The sequence below is a fragment of the Macaca fascicularis genome, chromosome 11 (assembly GCF_037993035.2).
Source record: "Macaca fascicularis isolate 582-1 chromosome 11, T2T-MFA8v1.1".
Lineage (NCBI taxonomy): Eukaryota > Metazoa > Chordata > Mammalia > Primates > Cercopithecidae > Macaca > Macaca fascicularis.
The window spans coordinates 117,447,530-117,471,405 of NC_088385.1; the positions used below are offsets into that span (position 1 = coordinate 117,447,530).

At 44.0% G+C, this 23,876-nt stretch overlaps 1 protein-coding gene across 2 annotated transcripts in view; it reads right to left on the bottom strand.

Moving 5' to 3' along the window:
• Nucleotides 1–19,995, bottom strand: part of PPTC7 (protein phosphatase targeting COQ7) — a 49,108-nt gene extending 29,113 nt beyond the window's left edge. For both annotated transcript variants that reach the window (XR_012420631.1, XM_005572241.4), the window contains exon 1: nt 19,492–19,995. Coding sequence is in view for 1 of the 2 variants with exons in the window: in XM_005572241.4 (XP_005572298.1) it covers nt 19,492–19,714 (223 nt within the window). In the remaining variant the exon portion in view is untranslated. The remainder of the gene's footprint in view (nt 1–19,491) is intronic.
• Between the last annotated feature and the right edge of the window lie 3,881 nt (nt 19,996–23,876).

The following is a 23,876-nucleotide window of genomic DNA, read 5'->3' on the forward strand; positions in this document are numbered from 1 at the left end:
AGATTGAGACTCCGTCTCAAAAAAAAAAAAAAAAAATCCAAAATGAATGAAAAGCAGGATTACTGAAAAACTATATTCAACAAATATATTCTATCAAGTTATACATAAAAATGCCATTTGCGGCCGGGCGCGGTGGCTCAAGCCTGTAATCCCAGCACTTTGGGAGGCCGAGACGGGCGGATCACAAGGTCAGGAGATCGAGACCATCCTGGCGAACACGGTGAAACCCCGTCTCTACTAAAAAATACAAAAAACTAGCCGGGCGAGGTGGCGGGCGCCTGTGGTCCCAGCTACTCGGGAGGCTGAGGCAGGAGAATGGCGTAAGCCCGGGAGGCGGAGCTTGCAGTGAGCCGAGATCGCGCCACTGCACTCCAGCCCGGGCGACAGAGCAAGACTCCGTCTCAAAAAAAAAAAAAAAAAAAATGCCATTTGCTTTTTGACTAACAACAGTCCTTTCAGTTCTATGGAAGTAAAATTATATAGATTATGCTGCACTTCCTGTTTTAACAAGCAAGTGAAATACTCCCTTTGCAAGAAGTTTCTGGCCCAGTGCAGTGGCTCACACCTATAATCCCAGCACCTTGGGAGGCTGAGGTGAGCAGATCACTTGAGGTCAGGAGTTTGAGACCAGCCTGGCCAACATGGTGAAACTTCATCTTTACTAAAAATATACAAATGAACCAGGCATGGTGGCGCACGCCTATAATACCAGCTAGTTGGGTAACTAAGGCAGGAGAATCGCTTGAACCCAGGAAGCAGAGGTTGCAGTGAGCTGTGATCGAGCCACTGCACTTTAGCCTGGGTGACAGAGTGAGATTCCGTCTCAAAAAAAGAAAAAAGAAAATAAAAAAAAGAAGAAGAAAGATGTTTCTGGCCAGGTGCAGTGGCTCATGCCTATAATCCCAGCACTTTGGGAGGTCGAGGTGGGTGGATCACCTGAGGTCAGGAGTTCGAGACCAGCCTGGTCAACGTGGCAAAACCCTGTCTCTACTAAAAATACAAAAATTAGCTGGGCTTGATAGTGGGCACCTGTAGTCTCAGCTACTTAGGAAACTGAGATAGAACTGCCTGAACCCGGGAGGCAGAGACTGCAGTGAGCAAAGATTGCGCCATTGCACTCCAGCCTGGGCAACAGGGTGAGTGAGACTACATCTCAAAAAAAAAAAAAAAGAAGAAGAAGAAAAAAGAAGTTTCCATTCCACATTAATCACAATGAAATCTGTGTCTTTTGATTCTCCAGAGATCAAGACTACGTCAAGAACAAGATCTCTAAGCAGAAGTTAATTCAGAAGTGAAGGTAATGAAGCTCAAAGGATGGAAAGAAAGGTTCAACTCTGTAATAAAATGTGTGAAAATGGCCACATGAGGTGGCTTACGCCTGTAATCCCAGCTCTTTGGGAGGCTGAGGCAGGTGGATCAACCTGAGGTCAAGAGTTCAAGACCAGCCTGGCCAACATGGTGAAACCCCATTTCTACTAAAAATCAAAATTAGCCATGCATGGTAGCACATGTCTGTAATCCCAGGTACTCAGGAGACTGAGGCAGTAGAATCGCTTGAACCTGGGAGGCGGAAGTTGTGGTGAGCCAAGATCGCGCCATTGCACTCCAGTCTAGGCAGCAAGAGCAAAATTCCATCTCAAAAAAAAAAAAAAGTGTGAAAATGGAAACTATAGGCAAAACTCAAATAACAAAATCAAAGCTGGAATAAGTGGTTCATTTTGCGTTTGAGAATTCCAAACAAAATAGTTAGCTATTCCTTGCTAGCTTAGTAAATATGAGACTACTTAAGAATTAATCAAATTAATGAGCCTCCACATACACTTACACCTATGTCTAGAATACTTCATTAACTAGAGAAGATAATTTCCAGACTATTCTGGGTAGTTGCCTTGTCTTAAAAAGCAGTGAAAGGCACTGACATGAGGATTAGGAAACGATTGTGTGAAGGCAAAGAAACTTAAGGTCAACCTTTTAAAAATAAAAATGTTCTTCCTTTAACTTCAATAATTCTGTATAAATACCAAACACTGAATGTGGAATTATCTATTCTGGTTCAACTGTGGCTTGGGGAACTTGTGCAACTTACAGACTTGGTATGAATCACTGGCCTGCCTTCCATAAGCTGCACAGTTGAAGGTTAAGTCACTGAAAAGGTCACTTCACTTCTTTCTGGCCTGCCACAGTATCTTCCTCAAATGCCAAATGCTGTTAGCAATGCTTTCTGGATAGGAGGAAGCAACAAACAAATCATCTGGGAGGTCATACTTATTGTAAGTTATGAACAGCAGAGGCAGGGCACTAAGTATGTTACAGAATTAAGAGCCTCTATTAAAGCTGTGGCTTCAGTTTGTTTTCAGGTGTTAGAAAATGTCACATAATACCAAATAATTCAAAACTTAAGTAAGGAAGTAACAAGCAATCAAAGGTGAGCTATCTGTTATGTGCCTACTTGTACTGGCCCTTTAGGCCGGGGAGAAGGTTTTCCTTCTGTTTATAATTTACAAGATTAGATCTAGAATTCTTGTCAACCTGTTATTTACGACAAGCCATATATCCTTGACCTAACCCCAAAGAAGATACTATTTACCCACCGCTTTCTTCACCTTCTATAAAAATAAGGGCTGGCCTTGACTAAAATAGGCACCCTCTGGGAGAGGTCTATAGTCACATGTGGCCGGGCACAAATGTAACTTTTTTTTCCCCTTTAAATGAGAACATCATTCCTTTGAATAGCCTGCCAAGTGGAGAGCTGTCTCTTAACTTCTGAACACTAATTTTGTATACACACACACACACACACACACACACACACACACACACACACACATATATATATTTTTTGAGACAGAGTTTCGCTTTTGTTGTCCAGGATGGAGTGCAATGGCGCAATCTCAGCTCACTGCAACCTCCACCTCCCGGGTTTAGGAGATTCTCCTGCCTCAGCCTCCTGAGTAGCTGGGATTACAGGCACCCATAACCATGCCCGGCTAATTTTTTGTATTTTTAGCAGAGATGGGGTTTCACCATCTTGGCCAGGCTGGTCTTGAACTCCTGACCTCAAGTGATCAGCCTTGGCCTCTCAAAGTGCTGGGATTACAGGCATGAGCCACCGCGCCTGGCCCATACTTTCCAATTTTTTAGCAATGAGTAATGTTAGTTTTATGGGAAGGATGACAAGAACTATTTATGTAAATCAGGTAAAAACTACATTCTATACTTACATTTAATATTAAAACTATCCAACACATTTTATTGGACATTTACTGTATGCAAGACACTACGATGAAAGGGAGCTAAAGGGATTTATATGTAATAAAATATTTCCTGCATATGGGAACTGAAAATGAAGTGATTTTGTCTGAGGAGGACAGTTCAGGGAGATTCAAGATATATGACTACAATAAAGCAAAATATGCACCAATAAAAACAAAAGCAAAGAAGGTCAGATTATGCATAGCTGAAGGAATCAAACGGATTCATGAAGAAGTGTCTGAAATGAGCCTTGAAGGATAAAAGAAAACATGAGTTGTAGGAGAGGTTGATGAGACAGGCATTTTGAGCAACTCCCTAGGATTCTGACTTACAGGAATAAAGTACAAGTCATAGCAGGTGAGAGTTCTAAGAGCAGGGAAACTTGACCTCCAGGTCTATTACACTCATGCCAGGAACCTCTCACCATTAATCAGCGCAAACAATGCAGTGTAGAGCTTATGGCATTTAGGAGGTCCAAGGAAAGGCTGGCCTGAGGCTACCAAACTCAACAAGGCTTGTGAAGCTTTTGTTTTAACTAATAGTTAACAGTTGAGCAAAACCCCTTAATTAAAACAAAAGTAATAGCTAATAACTAAGTAGAATTCACAATCAGCCAAAATTACCTCCCTAAAAGAAAGTCTAAAATGATAATTTCTAACTGGAAAGGCAATGTGGGATACTGAGCAAGGACACAGGCTCTGGAGGCAGATCTGGGTTCAAACTCCAGCCCCAGAACAAGATGTGCTAAGCGTGGCCTTGAGCAGCTCTCTGAGCTTCAGTAGTTTCACCTGTGAATGGAGTCGTATCCTCAATTTCACAGGGCTGGTGTGAGGAACGAGGATAACCTGTTCAGAACACCTGCCAGTGCTCCGCTCACAGCCAACATTCGGCAAGTGAGAGTTATGCCTATCTTTAAGAAAGGCCAGTGAGCAGCAAACAGACCAGCCTAGACTGCAGCAATCAGAAAACAGTCTTTGGCCCATGTTTGTAGGCTGCCAGCTCTACAAATACTAGTCTGTGGTCACAACCAAAAGACAATGCCCACTCAGAGATAATGCATAAAAGATGAGTAGTCCATTCAGCTCTTTCAGTCACACATCTACCACCATTCAATATTCCATTAAACATTCAACAGTAACATTTTCAAGTACTAAGAAATAAACGTATATTTGTCTCCAAAAATAACAAGGAAAAAAGGATTTACCTGCACTTTGAAAAGAATATTTTCCCCAGAAGGACTCTGAAGTAACCTTATTTAGCAAATATTTATTCAGAGCCTGCCGCCGCCTCTGTGTCAGGATTCCAACTCAAAAATTTCTCATTTTACACGGGAAATCCTAAAACTATGAGGAATACATACATGGGCCTAACCATTTTCTTTGTCACCACAATAATACCAGTGTCTTTATAGCGATCTTCCCTCCTCTTTTCTTCCTCTGTATATTGTGAGCCCCCAGAGGGCTGAGTCGCACACTGCTAACCATCGTTTCATCCCCATTGGCTGGCCTAGTACCTGGCCCAATGATTCCCCACCCTTGCCGCATACTGAGATTACCTATGGAACCCCAGCCCTACTCCCTGAGTTGGTGTGGCCAGGGTGGGCCTAGGCCTCTCAGCACAGGTTATTCTAATGAGAATTAGCAGTCCAGCTGGATAGAAGCATTCCACAAGCCTGATGGTTCTGCTTGTAAATTGCCTCTTGTACCAAACAATGCCATTTTCTGTTCCCAAACTTGATCCTTCCTTTTTGCATTTCCCACCCTAATTAACGGCAGCCCAGCTACCCATACTTCTAGGCTTAGAAACCCTAAGGCATCTTCCAAGTGCAAAACCTCTAAATCAATTTCCACTCCTCTTTCTTTCATCTGCTGACCAATTATCACCAAGTCTACAATGAGTCTGAAGCTCTACTACTTCTCACTGCCCTAGGTAAAGCCCTTTCTAGCTCAGACTATTTCAGTAGCTTCGTAACTGGTCTTTTGCCTTCAGTTCTCCCATTACGCCCTCTGTATCGATTTGTTTCTTTACAACATCGCAATGTCCATGTTACTTCTCTAGTCAAATATCTTCCATGTATATATATTTATTTGCTTGTATATGTAAAATATTCTTTAGGAGGATACACAGAAACTAGTAACTCTGGTTGCCTCTTGAGAGGACTTTGTAGCTTGGAGACAAGGGTGGTGAGACTTCACTGTGCACTCTTTTGAATTCTGAATACCTTTTAAATTCTCTACCATTTGAATGTGCTGCCTCTTCAAAAGCAAAGACCTCTTCTATAGCTTCCTCCCCACCTACCCCCCCAAAAAACAAACAAAACCAAACAAAAAAACCACCCAATTCCTTAACATGACAATTTAGTCTCAGTCTATTTTCTAACATCAATTCTCAACACTGCCCCCTATGCGGACCCTACCAGCCATGAAACAGCTACAGTTTTGGGGATCTACTTTGCCTTTGCTGAGCCCTCAATCTGGAGCATCCCCATTCTTCTCATTTGCCTCAGCTTACTGAAAAACCCGTCTCTTAAGTCCTGACGCTGTGCCCCTACAACTTCATACGTATTTTTTTTTATTTTTATTTTTTGAGATGGAGTCTCACTCTGTAGCCCAGGCTGGAGTGCAGTGCCCCAATCTCGGTCACTGCAAGCTCCGCCTCCCGGGTTCACGCCATTCTCCTGCCTCAGCCTCCCCAGTAGCTGGGACTACGGGCGCCTGCCACCACGTCCGGCTAATTTTTTTGTATTTTTAGTAAAGACGGGGTTTCACCGTGTTAGCCAGGATGGTCTGGATCTCCTGACCTGGTGATCCACCCGCCTCGGCCTCCCAAAGTGCTGGGATTATAGGCACGAGCCACCGCGCCCGGCCCTCATGCGTATTCTTTCACACCAGTCCTGTGCATGTTTGCCTTCCCCACAGGACTATGAAACATCAGGGTTGAAGTCTGTTTTGTTCATTAGTCTTTAAAACACCTGTCAGGAACTAATAGGAAGCAACCAATAAACAATGAATTCAGCTGACCACACATGAAAAGTTAGAACACCAATCATCGGGTATACAAACTTTTAGCCAAAAACTCCAAAGGGATTGAACCTGGTAATGGATCCTAGCGTTTCACAAGGTGTCATTCCCTGGGTCAGAACTCGCTACAAGATGTTCCTCTAACAGGCCATTCAAAGAGAAGGCTGCCAGGCAAGGTGGCTCAACTACTTGGGAGGCTCAACTACTTGGGAGGCTGAGGCAGAAGGATGGCTTCAGTTCAGGTCGAGGCTGCAGTGCACTACAACTGCACCTGTGTAGAGAAAAGCTAATGTACTCCAGCCTGGACAATACAGCAAGACCCTATACTCCCCCCCTGTTCCCCCCCCCCACCCAAAAAAAAGCCAGGCATGGTGGCTCACACCTGTAATCCCAGCACTTTGGGTGGCCAAGGTGGACAGATCACTTGAGGTCAGGAGATCAAGACCAGCCTGGCCAACATGGTGAAACCCCATCTCTACTAAAAATACAAAAAATAGCCGGGCATGATGGCGGGTGCCTGTAATCCCAGCTACATGGGAGGCTGAGGTAGGAGAACTGCTTGAACCCAGGAGGTGGAGGTTGCAGTGAGCGGAGATCACACCACTGTACTCCAGCCTGGGTGACAGAGTGAGACTCCGTCTCAAAAAATAAAAATAAAAAAAGACAAAGAGAGGACTGAGCTGATGGAAAGAGCATTAAAGAAAAGTCTGGAGATAACACTGCTCCCAACTTTCTTTGCCACTAACTGGACCTAAGATACTGGTCAAATCGTTTCGCTAAGATTTAGTTTCCTCATCTGTGAAATGAGGGGCAGGAAGACATAGTCTCTCTAGAGTCCTTTTCTTGGATCCAAGACTGTGGGACTTTTAAGTCACACTGCAGGAAAAAAGAGCCAGTTTAACAAACTCTTTATAAACAAAGGTTAACAAATAGGGCTATCCTGTCTTCATTCAGTTAGGAAAAGAAAACAAAACAAATAGGGCTATACTTTGCATTTCACATACAATATTACATTTACTGCATGGACTAGTTTTGAAACAAAGGCTCCATTTCAGGCTTCCCAATTTATCGTCTCTTGTCCTTATTGCACTGCCACATGTATATTTCCAGTGAAGTTTCAAAAATGATTTAGAGAGTGGAAACACTGCCCCTTGTCCTTTCACTTTAGTTTTAAACACCTAACTAAAATGTTGGCAAAGTTTCTCTTTTTTAAGCCACTAACAAACACCTCAACTACTTTTCAATTTGAAATTCCAATAAAAGAATAAAAGATGGTCAAGCATAAAATCCTGGAACAACAACAACCAACAAGATGGTTATAAATTAGTATTAATTGACTTCACTGAAGTCAAATGATCTATAAATATGCATGTATAGAATTGTGCAGTAATTATTGCTGCTCACCTCTAACTGTGCCTAATTTATAAATTAAAATTTATCACAGGTATGTATGTATGTATGTATGTATAGGAAAAAACATAGCCTATATAGGGTTTGATACTAAACAGTTTCAGGCATCCAGAAAACACACTAACCCTGTTATTCAAAGATCATTGAGGGTTTGGTGAATTGTGTATTTTAATAAGAAAAAAATGACAGGATCAAAATGGCCTCTCAAAACCAAGAGAAATGGATTTCTAACAACAATGTATACATAAGGCATCCTTATTTAGACTTTCTCATTTCATTGAAACACTAATGATTTCACCACCAATTAGTGGTCAACCTAGAGGCCATAGACAGTTTTCTAGCTCTTATGGAAACAGCTTAAATCTTATTTTCTTGCCCCAAACTGCTACTATTCAAACATAGCAGATGTGAAAACGGAAGGACTTTTTGTTTGCCTCATTTGTTGCCCAGCCAACCTTTTGCATTTACCTCAAATGACAGCACAGACTAATTTTGATAGTTCAAAAAACTTGCTAGGTAGCAGCATCCTTGAAAGATAACGTGGCTGGGTGCAGTGGCTCACCTCACACCTGTAATCTCAGAACTTTGGGAGGCCAAGGCGGGCAGATCATGAGGTCAGGAGTTCAAGACCAGCCTAGCCAACATAGTGAAACCCCATCTCTACTAAGAATACAAAAATTAGCCGGATGTGGTGGCATGTGCCTGTAGTCCCAGCTACTAGGGAGGCTGAGGCGGGAGAATCACTTGAACTGGGAGGCGGAGGTTGCAGTGAGCTGAGACCACGTCACTACACTCCTGCCTGGGTGACAGAGTGAGTCTCCTTCTCAAAAAAAAAAAAAAAAAAAAAAAAGACAAAGATAACAATGTACAGAGTAGTCCAAAAAGAAGCAAATTCCCTTTCTTTTCAAAATACTTTGTTAATGAGTACCAGAACAGTGCAAAAATGTGTTGGAATTCGCCAAGTAAAAATAGTACTGGGCCCTTCAGCAGAAAGCACTCCTTACAGCAAGTCACTTTCGTAGTCTCTGGCAAAGTTTTTGCAGTCATTTTGTAGTCCTTAGGATTCACACCAACAATTCAATCCATTCTAGAACAGTTCATCAACTCTAAACTTATTCATCTCGAAAACCACTATTTGGGAACCTAGTAAATTCATAAATTCTTAAGTGAGACAGACTCAAGATCCACAATAAGCTTGCTGATGAGAGCAATTTCACAGCAGTTGGGAAAGTAATATATAACCTTTCTGGGGGACCTATGGTAATCTATTTATTTATTTATTTATTTATTTATTTATTTATTTATTTATTGGGACCAGTCTCGCTCTGTCGCCCACGCTGGAGCACAGTGGCGTGATCTCGGCTCACGGCAACCTCCACCTCCTGGGTTCAAGCAATTCTCCTGCCTCAACCTCCTGAGTAGTTGGGATTACAGGCGACTGCCACTACGCCCAGCTAATTTTTGTATTTTCAGTAGAGACGGGCTTTAACCATGTTGGCCAGGCTGCTCTCAAACTCCCGACTCCAGGGATCTGCGTGCTTTGGCCTCCCAAAGTGTTGGGATTATAGGCGTAAACCACCATACCTGGCCCTATGGTCATCTTTATCAAAGGCCTTGCAAATGCTCATAGGCTTTGACCCAGGAACTCCTCTTCAAGGAATTTACCCTGAGGAAATATTTGGATGTAAAGAGATACTCATTCTAGTGTTATTTATAACAGAAAATTGGAAACAACCTAAATAACCACAAATAGAGGACTGGTTTAGTAACTGATAGGCTATAAATGCAGGAGAATATGATGCAGTTATGCTTACCAGTATGGAAACATGCACTCCAACATGCTTTTGGAGTCATACACTATTACAAACTCTATTTGCATACTCTTGCAACTTTTTAAGCTTTACAGAGTATAATGAATATTAATTTAATGTGTATTCTAGGTTATTTAATAACATGTATACAATTATATACACAAAGGCTAGAGGGAACCACAATGACTATAGCTTACTATAGCTGAGTTATAAATTATAGGTGTTTTATGTGGTACTTCTCTGAAGAAGTGTTACTTTTATAAGCACTAAACAGCCATTATTTAAAAAGCACTACACAGGCCGGGCACAGTGGCTCACACCTGTAATCCCAGCACTTTGGGAGGCCAAGGCGGGCAGATTACTTGAGATTAGGAGTTCAAGACCAGCCTGACCAACACAGAGAAACCCTGTCTCTACTAAAAATGCAAAATTAGCCGGGTGTGGTGGCACATGCCTGTAATCCCAGCTACTCAGGGGGATGAGGCAGGAGAATTGCTTGAACCCGGGAGGCGGAGATTGCGCCACTGCATTCCAGCCTGGGCAACAAGAGCAAAACTCTGTCTCTAAATGAATAAATAAATAAAAGCACTACACAGGCTGGCACGTGGTTCATGCCTTAAATCCCAGCACTCTGAGAAGCTGAGGTGGGAGGATCGCTGGAGCCCAGGAATTTGAGACCAGACTGGGCAACACAGAGAGACTCTGTCTCTACAATAATTAAAAAATAAATAAATAAATAAATAAAAATAAAAGCATTAGACATGCAAGCAAGAGACCTAGGTTCAAGTCCCAATATAATACTAACTATACTCCATATTTGATGTGTCAATTTTATAGATGAGGAAACAGATTCAGATTAAGTGGAGATAAGAGCAGCAGCTTTGTAGTTACAAAGATTAAATAAGGTAAAATATAAATGCTTTTGCAACTTCTAAGGCACTATATAAAGCACTAGAAGGATGGGAGAATCATGTTTTGTGTTAGATATCAAACAACTGGCTTAGAAGAAAAAAGAATGAAGCATTTTTACTCCTTAAAGAAAAGCTTCTATCCTTCCCCATTCCCCAATCCTCAATCCCCAATCCTGTTGGGGATTTTTCCTGTTGGAGATTTTATTCAAAAATATTTAGCACATCTTTTCTTCTTTAAAAACTTTAAACTAAATTGAAAGAGCTGTGCCAGTTGTCAATTCAAGTTGAAATGAATAATAAGTCGTGTGTTAGCCTAATGCCCTCTGCAATAGGTCAGCTTTTACAAAAAGTCTTGATTTATGACATGCAATTTTGTGAACTGTTAGGAAACAAATTATTTTAGTTCTCAGGGAAATAGAAAACTCCCTATCAGATTATTATTATTATTATCATTATTCTTGAGACAGAGACTGGCTCTGTCATCCAGGTTGGAGTGCAGTGGCACGATCTCGGCCCACTGCAACCTCTGCTTCCAGAGTTCAAGTGATTCTCATGTCTCAGCCTCCCTAGTAGCTGGGATTACAGGTGCATGCCACCATGCCGGGTTTTTTTTTTTTTTTTTTTTTTAAACTTTTAGTGGAGACGGGGTTTCGCCATGTTGGCTAGGCTGGTCTTGAACTTTTGACCTCAAATGATCCACCTGCCTTGGCCTCCCAAAGTTCTGGGATTATAGGTCGTGACCCACCGCACCTGGCCCCTATCAGATTTTAAAAATATATGACAACTCCCAAACAAGACAGACTCATAAATTTTGTTGCTAACAACAAAAATTAGGATCCAGGACATCACTTCTTAAAAAGAGACCAAAAGTTAACATCTAAGTTTGAAAGGCAAGCTCACATTATTTTTAATAAACTAAAACTTCCAGTTTGAAAAGTCAAATTTCTTTAGAAATAAAATACTGCTGGCCGGGCGCGGTGGCTCAAGCCTGTAATCCCAGCACTTTGGGAGGCCGAGGCGGGCGGATCACAAGGTCAGGAGATCGAGACCACAGTGAAACCCCGTCTCTACTAAAAATACAAAAAATTAGCCGCGCGCGGTGGCGGGCGCCTGTAGTCCCAGCTACTCAGGAGGCTGAGGCAGGAGAATGGCGGGAACCCGGGAGGCGGAGCTTGCAGTGAGCCGAGATCGCGCCACTGCACTCCAGCCTGGGCAACAGCGTGAGACTCCGTCTCAAAAAAAAAAAAAAAAAAAAAGAAATAAAATACTGCTAACTTACTTTTGCAAAGCATTTTCCTAAAACTTCTGAACCTAAAGCCCCAGGCAAGACCTCTCTCTAAAAGGCATGGGAACATAAGATGAATTTGACATTTAGCTTGAACTTAACTTTAGCATTTGAGCTACTCAAAGGACATGGTTGTAGGGCACATTCTAACCTGGTGTAGTGCTTCTGGTGTCATACACTAGTACAAACTCCATTTGGATACTGTTGCAACCATTCAGGTTATGTATTGCCCAGTTTCATAAAGCAGTGCTAAAGTTCAGGGTACAGCCTCCTCCCATCCAGGAACCCCACCTCCAAAAAAAAAAAAAAAAAAAAAGAAACCTCCACAACAGCTTCCATCTGTAATCTACCTTCTGCTACAATGTAAAACCTCCTTTAAAAAGGCACTTATAAAAAGTAAACAGTTATGCTTCTAAAATTCAATTACTTGCACTACAGAAGGATTCAACCAGAATCCTTTGAAGAGATTAAGAAATTGAGAGATAAACTGTAAGTTAGGAAAATTTTAAACTAAGCTAGAAAAATCTCAAAACAGTTGTGAAGAAAGGAAAAGTAGCTCTGAAGCTATAACAAATGAGGAAATGACTTCAAAAATAAAGGTACCTTATAAGTACCTTATAAAAACTGCAATACACCTATATAGCAAAATGAGAAAAATATCAAGGAACAGAAGTTTAAAAAGCAAACAGCAAACCTCTATCTATCAACCCTGTAATCTTACGTATTACAGAATGAAAGAACACTCAGAATAGTCAGAAAGCCACTAGTCAGTGGCTTCCTAAACCCTGCTATTTCATTAGTCCTAGACGGCTCTTTTACTAAACCCAGTCACACTTCCTTATTAATATTCCACAATTCTCTTGGAAGCACACAGCTCATTATGAAATCAGGCATATTTAAAACACCGACTGATCTCAGAATTTATATATTTGATTACTGCAATTTTAAAAATATTTTCTCTTATATAAAGTAATTATATGTATATTAATACCATATAACTACATAAAAAAAGAGCTATATTTCTCACAAAGTAAAACAAGGTTACAATATGACCCAGCAATTCTACTCCTACGTATATATCCCCTCAAATTAAAAACATATGTCCATACAAAAGCTTGTACACAAATGTGCTTAGTACTATTCACAGCAGCCCAAAGTGGAAACAATTCAGTGGCCCCATCAACAGATGAATGGATCAACAAAATGTGGTATATTCATACAATGGAACATTATTCAGTCATAAAAAGGGAGGAAGTACTGACACATGCTCCAACATGGATCAACTCTGAAAACATGCTAAGGGAAAACATGCTAAGGGAAAGGCCACATATTACATGATCCATTTGTATGAAATGTCTCAAACACAAATCCACAGAATCTAGTTTCTGTTGCCAGGGACTGGGGGATGGGGAGTGACTGCTAATGGATAGGGGGTTTCTTGGGGGGTGATGAAAAACATTCTGGAACTAGATAGTGGCAGCGGCTGTACAACTCTGTGAATGTAAAAACTACTGAACTGTACACTTTAAAAGGATACATGCTATGGAATGTGAATTATACATATCAGTTTTTAAAAATTCACTCAAGGGGCTGGGCGCGCGGCTCACGCCTGTAATTCCAGCACTGTGGGAGGCAAAGGCAGGTGGATCGCCTGAGGTCAGGAGTTTGAGACTAGCCTGGCCAACATGGTGAAACTCCATCTCTACTAAAAATACAAAAATTAGCCAGGTATAATGGTGGGCGCCTGTAATCCCAGCTACTTGGGAGGCGGAGGTTGCAGTGAGCCAAAATCGCGCCACTGCTCTCCAGCCTGGGCACAAGAGCGTGACTCTGTCTCAAAAAAAAAAAAAAAAAAAAAAAAAAAATTCACTCAAGGTCATATTTGCTATCAACAGGTAGATGAAGCTGGAATCTGACTTTAAGAAAATTATGGGCGGGGCGCGGTGGCTCAAGCCTGTAATCCCAGCACTTTGGGAGGCCGGGACGGGTGGATCACGAGGTCAGGAGATGGAGACCATCCTGGCTAACACGCTGAAACCCTGTCTCTACTAAAAAATACAAAAAACTAGCTGGGCGAGGTGGCGGGCGCCTGTAGTCCCAGCTACTCGGGAGGCTGAGGCAGGAGAATGGGGTGAACCTGGGAGGTGGAGCTTGCAGTGAGCTGAGATCCGACCTCTGCACTCCAGCCTGAGCGACAGAGCGAGACTCTGTCTCAAAAAAAAAAAAAAGAAAGAAAATTATGGCACATCCTGCACATGTATCCTGGAACTTAAAATAAAATTTAAAAAAAAAAGAAAAGAAAGAAAATTATGGTAATATAATGAGACTGGTGTCCTGACATGGCTTGAAATCTAGCTGAGGAAAATTCCAACGAGGACTTCTTGAAAGACTGATGTTAGCGGGCACACACACTCTCAAGGTGACTACTTTTTTAAATGGACAACTCACTTTCAGAATAGAGGTTCTATAAGTATATTAAAATGATCATCACTGTTTGAGAACACCAAATTCTACCTCATCCATTCACTTCCTAAATAGAACTTAGATCTTAATTTTGTTCACACGATCTTTATACCTTAAGACAACCACTTTTAAGACAGACATTACTCACAAAAACACTTCAAAATCCTGACCACGATCAAAATCAGATCCAAAGGCTGGGATATGAAATTATTTTAATTTCATTTTTAGGCTTCAAGTTTAACCAAGCTTAAATAAACATCCCACAGTTTCATAATAAATACTTTACAACTCAATATTCAGAGGTCAAATTTTATATGGCACAGACCAGGCTGCCATTTTTAAAATAAGTGGTTTCTGTAAACTGTGGTTTAGCATGCAGAGGAGTTTTTGTTGCACTTCAGTTATGAGTCAGAGTGAATAAAGAAGTTATAAACACACACACATACACACACCCAGGAAAAGCATTCGAAGGACAAAAGTATCAGGAGACTGACTGGTTTTTAATTCACATATATCATCAAGAAAACCTGACCAGTAGTCTAACGGGGAGAGGGCTGGGAAAGACAGTCTCAGTTAAGAGACTGAGATAGGTGTCAACCTCAGTTCCCGTAACTAGTAGAGTAACCTTGGGGAAGTCATCTGACTCTCTGGAGGCCTGTTTTCTCATCAGTGAGGTGAAAAAAACTAGACTCCAAGGTTTCTAAGTGTTACAATTCTCAACAGTCTTTGATTCTATTGTTAAGTAGCATCAAGGCTGTGGGAAGCCCAGCTATTACACCATGCAGTTCTCATATTTTTGTGCACCTAGGAAGCCATGCCATATAGAGTAATAAGAGAACTTGGAATTTGCCACAGGGAAGAAGGAACAAGAAAAGTGTACATAGCTCCCGCTAGTACTGGTTTACTCCTGTTGGACCTAGTAAAGAGAAAGCACCTTTGTCAATTTTCCAGAGAATGATAGGAGTGGTTCCTATGTCTCACCACACCCACTATAGTTGGTTCTTCCAAAAAGAAATCCAGTGGGGACTATACAAAATGTTGTGAAGCACCAAGTACTATTAGTCACTGCATGACTAATAGGACAGATAAACTTTAAGTTAAAGAAACAAAGCTTTCTCTTTCTCATATAAAAAGAAAGAAACAGTTTTCAATCCAGTCAAGGAGTCCTAGATGACCACAGTAAATAATCGGTTACACAGATACTCAGTAATAAATACAGTGTCAATTCAAAGAAAATTAATTATCTACAGAACCAAAAGGTTCAAAAAGCACTTAAGTTCAATGTAACGTTATTACTCAACACAGCCTTTTAATGTAATTCAGTTTGTAACTCCAAACTCTAGAGTAGACAGCAGTATTAAAGAGTCACTGAAAGTCATCACCTTAGCCAGACACCGTGGCTCACACCTGTAATCCTAGCACTTTGGAAGGCTGAGGCAGGTGGATGACATGAGGTCAGGAGTTCGACACCAGCCTGGGCAACGTGGCAAAACCTCGTCTCTACTAAAAAAAATACAAACAATTAGCCAGGCCTGGTGGCACATGCCTGTAGTCCCAGCTACTTGGAAGGCTGAGGAACGAGAATCGTTTGAACCTGGGAGGCAGAGGTTGCAGTGAGCCGAAATCGCACCACTGCACTCCAGCCTGGGCAGCAGAGCAAGACTCTGTCTCAAAAAAAAAAAAGTCATCACCTTTTACAGTATCAATAAAATAGAAGTCACCATCATATGAACTGGTTCAGGACAGCCAAGGATCAAATGAGGCCAACTCATGAAGTTATTTCAGGTGGCTCCCAAGACTGCCGTCCGGAAGAGCTCCTCCATAACAGGACAGTCCTGGAGAACCTGTCCTTCACTTCCCCTATCCCCTACCATTTGCATATGTGCACGCTTGATCTTTGTCAAACATGGCTAACAACCACCCTTTGGTTACATCAGCAACCACTATCTGACTGTGTCTACTGGCATTCCCTTCAAGAAGGGTACAGAGCTGGGGTTCTTGATCTGATTCCTATGCATGGACCTCTAGGTGGTATTAGAGGAGTCACAGAGTCAGCAAAGTTCCTAAGAGCCTATGCAAAATTTTATCTCTGCGCACAGGGTCCTGAGGAGAAATCTCTTGGACAAAGATCCTCAGGGGTTGTGAACCAAGGAAAGCTAAAAACCACTGGTTTAGTGCTACACACAAAACAGGCATCTACCAAAGGTGCCCATGACACCTGTCATTTAAGGTGCAGAACAACAAAGGGTGCCATCTATTCAAAGCAAAAGGAAAATATGGGCCGGGCGTGGTGGTTCATGCCTGTAATCCCAGCACTTTGAGAGGCCAAGGCAGGTGGATCACCTGAGGTCAGGAGTTCGAGTCCAGCCTGGCCAACAAGATGAAACCCTGTTTCTACTAAAAATACAAAAATTAGCCGGGTGTGGTGGCGCACGCCTGTAATCCCAGCTACTCAGGTGGCTGAGGCAGGGGGGAATCGCTTAAACCCGGGAGATGGAGGTTGCAGTGAGCTGAGATGGTGCCATTGCACTCCAGCCTGGGCAACAAGAGCGGAACTCCGTACCACCCCCCCACCACCAAAAAAAAGAAAATAACAAAAGGAAATATGAGATGACGGTCGGAAGCTGTAGTCACTAAGGGTCAGGTCGTCCATTCCCTTCATCCCCTAGTCCAGATAAAGAAAAGGAGACTCAAGAGAGGCTCTGCCCAAGACCACATATCACATAGCTACTAAGTGGCAAAGCTGAGCATCAAAGTTCGCTGGATTTCCATCAGGATGTCTAGGGCATGAAATTACGTTTATACTTTTTTAGAATGGGTTTGACCAAAATCCCATCTCTTGTAAATATCCCACTCCATTGAGAAGGTAGCCTTCCAAAATTTTGTTGTATCATATTGCTTTTTTTTTTTTTTTTGAGACCAAGTCTTGCTCTGTTACCCAGGCTGGAGTGCAGTGGTGCGATCTCGGCTCACTACAACCTCCATCTCCCAAGTTCAAGCAATTCTCCTGCCTCAGCCTCCCTAGTAGCTGGGATTACAGGCATGTGCCACCACTCCTGGCTAATTTTTGTACTTTTAGTAGAGATGGGTTTCGCCATGTTGGCCAGGCTGGTCTGCAACTCCTGACCTCAGGTGATCCGCCCACCTCGGCCTCCCAAAGTGCTGGGATTATAGGCGTGAGCCACCATGCCCGGCCTAGCCTTCTAAAATTTTAAAATCAAGCTTCAATATCGGATTTGACACATTTAAATACTCCACAAATCATCAATCAAGTCACAGATCTTCCACAAAAGCCGCATACAGATTTTCTTTTTTTTTTTTTTTTGAGAGGGAGTCTCGCTGTCGCCCAGGCTGGAGTGCAGTGGCACAATCTTGGCTCACTGCAACCTCTGCCTCCCTGGTTCAAGTGATTCTCCCGCCTCAGCCTGTTGAGAAGTTGAGACTACAGGCGCGCGCCACCACGCCTGGCTAATTTTTGTATTTTTAGTAAAGACAGGGCTTCACCATATTGGTCTGTCTGGTCTTGAACTCCTGACCTGGTGATCCACCCACTTCAGCCTCCCAAAGTGCTGGGATTACAGGCATGAGCCACCACGCCTAGCCCAGCATACAGATTTATAAGGTGAACCTTAGAGGCTCATTATCCCCTATCTTATGTTATGAACGAAACTTTAAAAAGCAACACAGGGGCCGGGCTCACACTTGTAATCCCAGCACTTTGGGAGGCCGAGGCGAACAGAAGGCCAATCACAAGTTCAGGAGTTCGAGACCGGCCTGGCCAACACAGTGAAACCCCATCTCTACTAAAAATACAAAACTGAGCTGGACATGGTGGTGGGCGCCTATAATCCAAGCTACTCGGGAGGCTGAAGCAGGAGAATCGCTTGAACCCAGGAGGCGGAGGTTGCAGTGAGCCGAGATTGCACCACTGTACTCCAGCCTGCCGTCTAAAACAAAACAAAACTAAACAAAAGCAGCACAGGTCACAAGCTCACTGAGTGAGGCACTTCTAAATGTATCAGGGAAAAGATAGCTATTGACAGCTGACTTCAGGGTGGATTTGTACAATTTCAATCTGCAAGCTGCAGGACCTTTCTAAGTCTCTCTCACGTGAATATCAATAGCGTTGCCTAAATATTAAATGCTTTTTCTTCAACCCAGATAATGGGGTCATTCATAAATTAAACTGAGAACAACCTTTCCATTCCCATGTTCACAAACACTACATGTGGTAGAACCAAAGATACTAGGCAATTATTCTGAGATCAGATTAAAAAATAATTACTGTCATAAAAAAGTTACAGAACCATTTGTTCCAATGCCAAACTCTGCCTCAGCATATGAAATTTAAAGTAACCAAAAACTTAGTCTCACCTGGGAAGGGAAATCAAAGTGACATTTGAACCCAAGTTCAATGACAACACGTCCTTCAACTTCAAAGCGAGTGCTTTATTCATTCAGAGTTTTAACGGCACAGTATCCCATAGCATACACAAAATCTCCTAAGGCGTACATTATGATAAAGTTCCTGACTGCTTGTGAATTATATTTAGCCCTTTCTGCCAGCTCTCTCCCTGGTCTCCCACCCCCCAAAGGTATAACTGGAATAGGCCTCAGGGAGCACCTGTGGCCTGAAAAGGCTGTGACCAATCTCAAAGCTTTCCCGGCTGCAGTCTACAAGTAGGTTCGACCATTCTATTTTGGATTAAGGCGACTCTGCCAACCCCCAAGTGACCGCAAGTGGACAAGATCAATTTGGGAGAACACGCTGTGAGGGTTTCTTCGCCAAGCCAGCAGCCCCCACAGCCAGACTGCGAAAAGGGTGAAGATTTGGTCACCATCAAGGCGGCGAAATAACACGGCCGGGCTGTCTGGGGGTTCACGACTGCCCGATCCCACAGCCTGGGCCGGGCTGTGTGGTGTCGGGAGCACGCGAAGAGGCAAGGATCCCCGGGACACGCGAGAGGGAACCAGAGCGAGGTTAGGAGCCTGCAGGTGTCGCCCAGGAAGGGGACGAGGTCGCCCAGGGCTGGCACGGCCGAGTGAGACCGAGAGTGTGGTTCTGGACTCGGACAGACCGGTCACACTCTCGGGTTGTGACCTTGAGCACACGACTTGACCGCTGTGGGCCTCAGTTTCCTCCTCTCTAAAATGGGGGTCGTTCAAGAGGAAAACGCGCCTCGGAGCGCTTGGCACGGCGCCTGGCGCATAGTAAGCGCTCCCTCCATGTGAGCGCTCTGGCTCCTTTCGCCGCCGGGAGGAACTGGGGAAGCCCCGCGCGGGGAGTCCCCGGGAGGCGGATCCGAGGCTGGGGCGAGGGAACCGGGCCGGGGACTCACCCAGCACGTCCGCGGAACGGTGTCGGGCCACGAAGCACGCGTCGTCCCCGTAGCACGCGCCCTTCTTGAGAAGGCCCTTACGGAAGTCCTTGCCGAAGCCGCAGCCGGCCGTCACCAGCCCGTAGTCGCCGCCGCCGCCGCCGCCGGCCCTAGGGTCGGTCTGCGAGAGGCCGCCGAGCACGGCGCGGGCCACCAGGCGCCCGTACGAGAGGACCGAGAACATCGCCGCCGCCGCCCCCCCGAGGAGGCGGGGGGCCGGGGGAGCAGGAGGACGCGGAGGCCCGGAGCCGGCTCTCTCCTCAGCCGCAGTCGCGCCGCCGATGGGGCGCTCCTCAGGGCGGCGCGCAGTGGCCGCCGCCGCCCCTGCCCGACGCGCGGGGCCTCGCACACGCTCAGCCGCGCGCACCGGAGCCAGAGCGAGGTCAGAGCCGGCGGCTTCTCCGCCTCAGCCCAACTGAGGTCCCGGCTGCAGCCGCAGCTGCCGCCGCCATCTTCCGCTCCACTAGCGTGTTCCGGGCGGCGCCGGCAGCACCGCCCCCTCCCTGGCCCTGCCCCTAGCCCCGCCCCGATTCAACGCTCAGCCCCCCCCAAGCCCCGCCCCTCGGGCTTTCAGCCTTATGTAGTCACCAAGATTGAGCATGCGCAGAGAGTGCGAACGCAGTGTCTCCTGGGAATTATAGTCCCGGAGTCGTAGTCACTTTTGACTTGGCTGCCAAAGATTTAGGACCTAGGAGGATTCCCCAAACCCGGGACCTGTGTTAAGTTAGTAGGAATTGTAGGTGGGCCACGTGAGGGTTTTCTCCCCTGTTTTAACCGTATCTTTTAAAGCCTGTTTTAAATAAATAACGCCACCATTCCTTTAAACAAAAACCTGCAAGAAACCAGAATGGAGTCACATAATGAGAAACAGAGGTACACAGATCTAGTGACACCTCCCCAAGTAATATACTGGAAGGATTTAGGCCGGCAAACTGTTTGGAAAGAAGAGACTTTTTGTACAGTCTTTTAGGAAAAATTGAGAAAATGTTATGTGTCCCTATCGGAGTGGGAGGGGACACAAGTGGTGTCATGTCCCTTTTGCTAACTGGCCTCTAGCCATGCTCACAGGGCCTCAAGACCTTTGCCCTTGCTTTCCCTTCTACCCTCTAGAATGTAATTCGTTTATCTGAGGGTCCTGTGTTTTCTGTTGCTATATCCCCAGAAGACGTAAGCACACAGTAAATGTGTGAATGAATGAAAGAATGAATGAATATTTCACTAGATTCTAAGTTTCCCAAGGACAAGGATCATTTGCTGCTGAATTATTAGAATCTAAAGCAATGCCTAGCACACAGTAGGAGAATGTGTAAATGTCTGTGGAATAAAAGAAGGAATAATAGGCTGGGTGTGGTGGCTCACACATGTAATCCCAGCACTCTGGAAGGCGAAGGTGGGCAGATCACTTGAGGTTAGGAGTTCGACACCAGCCTGGCCAACGTGGTCTCTACTGAAAATACAAAAAAAAAAAAATTACCTGGACTTGGTGACAAACGCTTGTAATCCCAGCTACTCAGGAGGCTGAGACAGGAGAATCGCTTGAACCTGGGAGGCAGAGGTTGCAGTGAGCCGAGATAGCGCCACTGCATTCCAGTCTGGGAGACAGAGCTAGACTCCATCTCAAAAAAAAAAAAAAAAAGAAGGAATAATGGAATAAGAACCACAAATGATAAAAGAAAGTAATGTTTGCTGAATACAGGAATGAGTGAGTGAGTGGGGTTCACAAACAACAGAAAATGAGCTTTGGGGCAAGTAATCCAATTTAGAGTAATTTTTAGTTTGATTGAAACATGTATTTCTCAGAAACAGCAGTCTTTTTCCAGTTCACTTTTGACAAGACCATTGTTACTTTGGGGATTCCCACCTTATTTTTAAATGGTCCTTTTTTATGCTTTCTTAATATATTTTAAATGCTGCCAACTATCAACTCAACACACATTATTCTGTTATCCTAATTACTGTCATCATTAAACACTTTTGCAGTTCACAGTGTGCCAAGTACTCTCTATATGTTTCTGTCTTTAAGGGCTTTCATCAAAATTGGACTGAAGAAATGACTTCACCTAGTGGCATTTTGTCAAATATACAGAACCCAGAAAATGTGCATTTACTGGATAAATGGCATAGTAATGACAATAATGCATTCACACCTTGCTTTTTTTTAAGGGCGCAAGAATTGGAGAGTTCCCAGAAGAGGGGGTAGTGCCTCTCGGAATCCTCTACTTGGCATTTATATTTCTGCCAGCTGTGCTAAAGGTAGCTCTTTCAAGTATACACACCACTACCAGATCCCAGTCAGCCTGGCAGGTAATTCTACCCCAAGGACAAACTTTTTAAAATAGCATGTCAACCCTATTTCCAAACTCCTTCAGACTGCTCCTACTTTTCCTTTTCAGGGCATATATTACCTAATTTCCGTGTCAGTCACAAGAACCGGTTTGATGGGATGAGTAGGAACCTAAGATGTGACTCTAAAGCCAGTAACTTCTGCTCCGATGGGGCCGCTGTTTTTATGATTAAGTGATACCAGTGCCTTGAGTTCCGGCAAATGAATTTCCCACAAGTGAGTTTCCTGCAAATGAGTTGCCCACAGAAGCATGTGGCGAACAGAATCCTTCTCAAAACTCCTTTGCAAGTTTTAAAAGAACAGGAGATAGGGCCTCGGGTTCCCTTGAATCATTTATTCCAGAGCCAGCTCTGAAGTTTCATCACCATGGGGGAAGCCAGGAGAGGATACTGTATAAAACACCTCCCTTCCCCTTCCCTCTCCCAGGAACACAATTCACATTTGACATTTTGCTGGACTTAAAAAGGCCTGAGTTTTCTTCCTTAACAGAGTTACATTCCTGGCACTTCAAGGATTCCTGAGAGGTCAGTTGCCACTCTTAAAGGTGAACAAGTGTGGTGAAAATACATCTGGGCTCCCAGGGCACCTCTATGACATTAGGAAAGAGCTTTGCACCAAAGTCACCCTCTGCTCCTCAAACAAAAAAACAAACAAACAAAAAAGAAGGCATGACATTTCCTAGTGAGATTTTCTGCCAGACTAGTACATTGACCTCTTTGGGTTTCTTTTTACTAACCTATTCACAATGAGCACTAATTAGCTTATGGCAAGGTTTCTCAAGCTTGACACTATTGACATTTTAGGCAGGATGATTCTTTGCTGTGAGGGCTGTCCTGTGCATGCATTGGAGGGGGCTTAGCAGCGTCCCTGGCCTCTACCCACTAGATGCCAGAAGAATGCCACCTCCACGCCCCCGGGACAACCAAAACTGTCTCCAGATATTGCCAGATGTCCCCTAGGGGACAAAATTGTCCCCGACTTGGAGCCACTGTGTTACAGCAATGCCATGCAAATGAGCAAATATTTGTTGAGCACTTATTATGCTAAAGGCTATAGGCTAAGGATTTTTAAAAATGGTGATTTTGTGGCAGTCACAGTGCAGCAGGAAGGTTAAAATTAAGTAAATGTATTAAAATAATAATAATAGACTGGGAGTGGTGGTTAATGCCTGTAATCCCAGCACTTCGGGAGGCCAAGGGGGGTGGGGTGGATCACTTGAGGTCAGAAGTTTGAGACCAGCCTGGCCAACATGGTCAAACCCGGGGTCTACTAAAAATACAAAAATTAGCTGGGAATGGTGGTGCACGCCTGTGATCCCAGCTAGGTGGGAGGCTAAGGCAGGAGAATCGCTTGAACCTGGGAAGTAGAGGTTCCAATAGGCCGAGATCATGCCACTGCACTCCAGCTAGGGCAACACAGCCAGACTTTGGCTCAAAGTAACTAAATAAAATAATAATAAGCACCACCAGCTGAAATAAAGGAGGGGTCTGGGAAAGGGAAATGAGACCCTCTGGGGTTAGAGAACACCTACGACACTTCACAAAGACATGACAGTTGTGAGAGGCCTGAATGGACAGACAAGTCTGTCTGTCATGCGGCATAACCAGCTCAAGAGGAGGAAAAGGATATGCAATGAATGCAGAATGCGATTGGAGAAGAGCAATACAACCTTAGGATTTGAAAAATGAATAATAAATGGCGGGGCTGGGCCAGGTGCAGTGGCTCACGCCTGTAATCTGAGCACTTAGGGAGGCCAAGGTGGATCACTTGAGGTCCGGGGTTCAAGACCAGCCTGGCCAACATGGTGAAACCCCATCTTTACTAAAAATACAAAAATTAGCTGGGCAGTAGTGGCGTGCACCTGTAATCCCAGCTACTCGGGAAGCTGAGGCAAGAGAATCACTTGAGCCTGGGAGGTGGAGGTTGCGGTGAGCCAAGATCATGCCACTGCATTCCAGTCCAGGCGACAGAGTGAGAGCATGTCTCAAAAAAAAAAAAAAAA